At 54.6% G+C, this 4,073-nt stretch overlaps 1 protein-coding gene across 2 annotated transcripts in view; it reads left to right on the top strand.

Moving 5' to 3' along the window:
• LOC103755523 (hemoglobin subunit epsilon) overlaps window positions 1-4,073 on the top strand; it is a 9,812-nt gene that overhangs the window by 3,980 nt on the left and 1,759 nt on the right. The window contains exon 3 of one of the 2 annotated variants that reach the window (XM_018089175.3): window positions 1,299-1,343. The exons of the other annotated variant lie outside the window; for it this stretch is intronic. Coding sequence (XP_017944664.3) covers window positions 1,299-1,316 — 18 coding nt within the window. The 3' untranslated portion in view covers window positions 1,317-1,343. Of the gene's footprint in view, window positions 1-1,298; window positions 1,344-4,073 lie in introns of those variants that run through there. 2 annotated transcript variants of the gene reach the window in all.

A 4,073-nucleotide genomic window follows, 5' to 3' on the forward strand; every position in this document is an offset into this window, starting at 1 on the left:
CCCCCGTGTCCAGGAGCACTGTGCAAATCCTTCTCCCAGCTCGGCAGCACAGCGGGGTGAGGAGAAGCCAGCACAGAGTTCCCTGTCCAGGTGCTGTGTCCCCAGGGAGCCGGTGCCTGCCGTGCCCAGCTCTAGGGCTGGGGATGCTCCTGGGAGAGCACCTGATCCGGGAGAAAAGCTTTGAACTCGGGCCCCTGGGAGGTTCAGGAGATGTTGGAGAGGGGCTTTGGACAAGGGCCTGGAGGGGCAGGACACAGGGAATGGCTTCCCACTGCCAGAGGGCAGGGTTAGATGGGATATTGGGAAGGAATTCCTGGCTGGGAGGGTGGGCAGGCCTTGGCCCAGGTTGCCCAGAGAAGCTGTGGCTGCCCCTGGATCCCTGGAAGTGTCCAAGGCCAGGTTGGACAGGGCCTGGAGCAACCTGGGCTGGTGGAAGGTGTCCCTGCCCGTGGCAGGGGTGGCACTGGATGAGTTGAAGGTTCCATCCCACCCAAACCATTCTGTGATCTCATGATTTCCATGGTGAGCTCCAGGAGGAGAGGTGGCATCTCCCCATGGATGAGGAACCACAACCACAGAGCACAACCATTCTCTGATTTCTATAATTTAACATTATTTCCCAATGCCTTTTCCTACCCATTTCCCCAGGAAGGAATCCCTGAAACCTGTTCATTATTGCTCTGTGCTGTTGTGGACATTCCCTTCCTTTCCCAAGCAGCACTGTGTGCAGCTCATTCATCAAAGCTTTGTGATGGTGTCCCAGGTTTGAGAGAAGCTGCAGTGGGAGAGAACAATCCATCATCTTGCTGGAGGGAACTTCCCTCCATTCCAGGGCTGCCTGACACAATTCAAAGGGATTCAGGAGTTTTGTCAGTTCTAAACAAGACCTGAACCAAATCTGTGCTGATTGCAATTCCTTTCAAAGAATTCTTATTCAAATGTCAGTCAGGAGCAGGGGAACCAGGGGACTATCAGGTGTAGTTATTTTTATCTGGCCTTATCCCCACACTTATCAAAATTACAGGAGCAGAAAAAATCCTGAGTTCACTTCTTAGCATAAGCCAAAAATACTGTTTAAGCAGCTCTGTGCTGCCCCTTCTGGGGTTGTTTACCAAGTATTTATAGGCACGACTTTACACCTCTCCAGGGAATTCTGTCAGGAGTGGCAGTTCCAGGAGCCAGAGCCAGCAGGGCTGGAATTCAATCACAACAAAATCAGCCACCCCTGGGGTGTCTGCCGTGTGTGACACCCTGCTGGAGCCAGGGTGACTGATGAGGTCCTTGCTCTGATCTTGTAGATGCATCACTGCTTTTGAGAAGTAAATGAAGATGTTTTTGCTCCAAGAACCAGTGTGGAAATTCCCAAGTTGCCAAATGAATCCCTGCTCCTGCAGTGACCTTTCTGGCGGGTTTTGATGCCGTGTGTTACCTCACAGAGATATTTGGACAGAGAGTCTCTCTGCCTGTGGAACAAAGGGGATCCTTTCAGCTTTCCTAGCCCTTAGGATGGGCTTAATCCATTGGGCCAAAGCAACCCCACAGGTGAGACTGGAGGGACAGGACCAGCTCTCCTGGCTCTCTTCCACGAGCCCCTTGTGCCAGGGCTGGCTGGGAACAGGACCACGACCTTGTCCCGTGTCACTGGCACAATCTGATGCCATGGCAACTGCAGCACTGCTGCAAATCCCCTCAGAATATGTGGATATTAAGAGATGTTTGATTCACCTGCCTTGGTGATTTTGGAGAAAGGAAGGTTGGAAACCCCAGAGCGACTTGTCAGAGCGGATCTGCCTCATCTTTCCCTTGTTCCCCCCCTTCCCTCCTCCCTGTTCTGTCAGTGCCCTTCCAGCCCAAATCCTCTGCAGTAGAGACCAGGCCCGTGCAGGGATCACACTTCTCAGCTGATGAGGACCTGTCCTTCCCTATCCTGAGGTCTCACCTGGCTGGAAGGGTGGGAGTTCTCACTGCCTGGCCCAGAGTGACCTCAGAGACCAAACCATCCCGTTTGATGTTGTTGGCAGTGTTTTGCTGCTTCTCCCTCAATCTTTCTCTGCCCAGGTCAGGCCCCTGTGGCTGTGCAGACAGGGCACCGTGCACCTCCTTGTCCCCAGCCCTTTCCCAGCCCTCTCTCCACAAAGTTTTGCTGTGGGAGGACTTGAATCTTCCCAAGCACACAGAGGAGGGACAGTGAGGCTTGTCAGAACCCCAGAATCACTGAGGTTGGAAAAGACCTCCAAGATCATGGAGTCCAACCTGTGACTGATCCCCACCTTGCTGAGCACTCCCGAAGGTGCTGATCCAGGTCCTCTGGTGACTCCCTGGAGCTGGAGATGGGGCTGTGCTGCCCAACCCAGCCAGGACTGAGCTGTCACAGGTTCATCCATTGGCACAGGAGCTGAGCACCCTCTGGAGCTGAGTCCCACTCCTCCCCCAGGGCACAGCACCCACTGGGCCGTGGGGATTCCTCCTGTCCCCGTGTGCCTTCATCTTTGTGTCTGACAGGGACAAAGAGAAAAGCAGGATGGGAAAAGCAGGCAAAGAGTGTTCCTGCCTCAGCCTCACTGTGCAGCAGTCCAGGTGAACAGCTCTGTGGAGGGGAGGGAGGATGCCCACTCTCTGGGCAGCCCCATGGGTGCAGGTTGGGCCTTTTCCCAATTTTTACCCATATTTACCAGGCCAGAACAGCAGGTGATGTATGGAGCGGATAAATCAATATTTCAACTTCTGTGGGCCACCAAAGCACATTTATGGTGATGAGGAGGCATCACCCAGGGTTGCACACCCAGACTCAAATACCTCAGTCTGCATTTTCCTGCTGAAGACAATCCCAGCAGGCTGGAAAGCTGTCTGCTAATTTAACTTATCAAGCTAATTACTGGGCTGCTGCAGTGCCAAGCGGAGGCGCAGATGTCTGAGCTTTGTCTGAGAAGTGGGGCAGCAGAAAATGGACCAATTCCATTTCCCAGGGCACACACGGGAGTTCAGCTCAGCCCCCAATTAAACAATGCCAAGTTCCCTGTTTACACAGGCAGATGGAGCGTGAATTTCTTGAGTGCTAAGGGCTGGAAAAGTTTAACTTCTTCCACATCAGCCCCTGAAAAGAGCAGAGGCCAAGCCAAGAAGATCATTAGCATTGGCTCCAGGGGCATTTTATAACTCACTTTTAATTTTTTCCTCATAACCCCACAGGTACGGCTCTGGGTTCAAAGCTTGAGCCCTTTAAGCATTGATTTTCTGTTTTAATTTGTATTCCAGAGAGCACAGCATTCCCCTGGGGAGCCCATGGGCTGGGGACTGGGAGCCCCGGGCTGACAGTTCTGTGGGAGAAAGGTGTCTTTGTGCACACCTTGCCTAATTCTACCCACAGCTGTAGCTGCAATAACAACATTCCTGCTAAGAATTATAGTTGTTCTGTATTCTCCTAATAAATATCAACTGAAATACCCGGCACTGGGAGCAGCCTGGGCTGTGGCACTGGTGACAGCAACTGGAATGGTTCCAAACAAACTCGGGAGTGAAGGGGAACGGGAAGGTTCCAGATTTGCCAACAGACCTGCAGGAGGGCCCCTGACCCCTCCCCACACTGCCATGGCTCCCACCCTGGGGCTGGCCAGGAGGGTGTGCAGGGGCTGTGGTACCATGAGGGGATGGATGGCCAGGAGGGGTGTGCAGGGGCTGTGGGTGCCATGAGGGGATGGCCAGGAGGGATGTGCAGGGGCTGTGGTACCATGAGGGGATGGCCAGGAGGGATGTGCAGGGGCTGTGGTACCATGAGGGGATGGTCAGGAGGGTGTGCAGGGGGCTGTGGTACCATGAGGGGATGGCCAGGAGGGTGTGCAGGGGGCTGTGGTACCATGAGGGGATGGATGGTCAGGAGGGGTGTGCAGAGCAGGGGCTGTGGTACCATGAGGGGATGGGCAGGAGGGGTGTGCAGAGCAGGGGCTGTGGATGCCATGAGGGGATGGGCAGGAGGGGTGTGCAGGGGGCTGTGGGTGCCATGAGGGGATGGATGGCCAGGAGGGGTGTGCAGGGGCTGTGGGTGCCATGAGGGGATGGTCAGGAGGGGTGTGCAG

Source organism: Manacus vitellinus, unplaced genomic scaffold (assembly GCF_001715985.3).
Source record: "Manacus vitellinus isolate BGI_N305 unplaced genomic scaffold, ASM171598v3 scaffold_119_pilon, whole genome shotgun sequence".
NCBI lineage: Eukaryota > Metazoa > Chordata > Aves > Passeriformes > Pipridae > Manacus > Manacus vitellinus.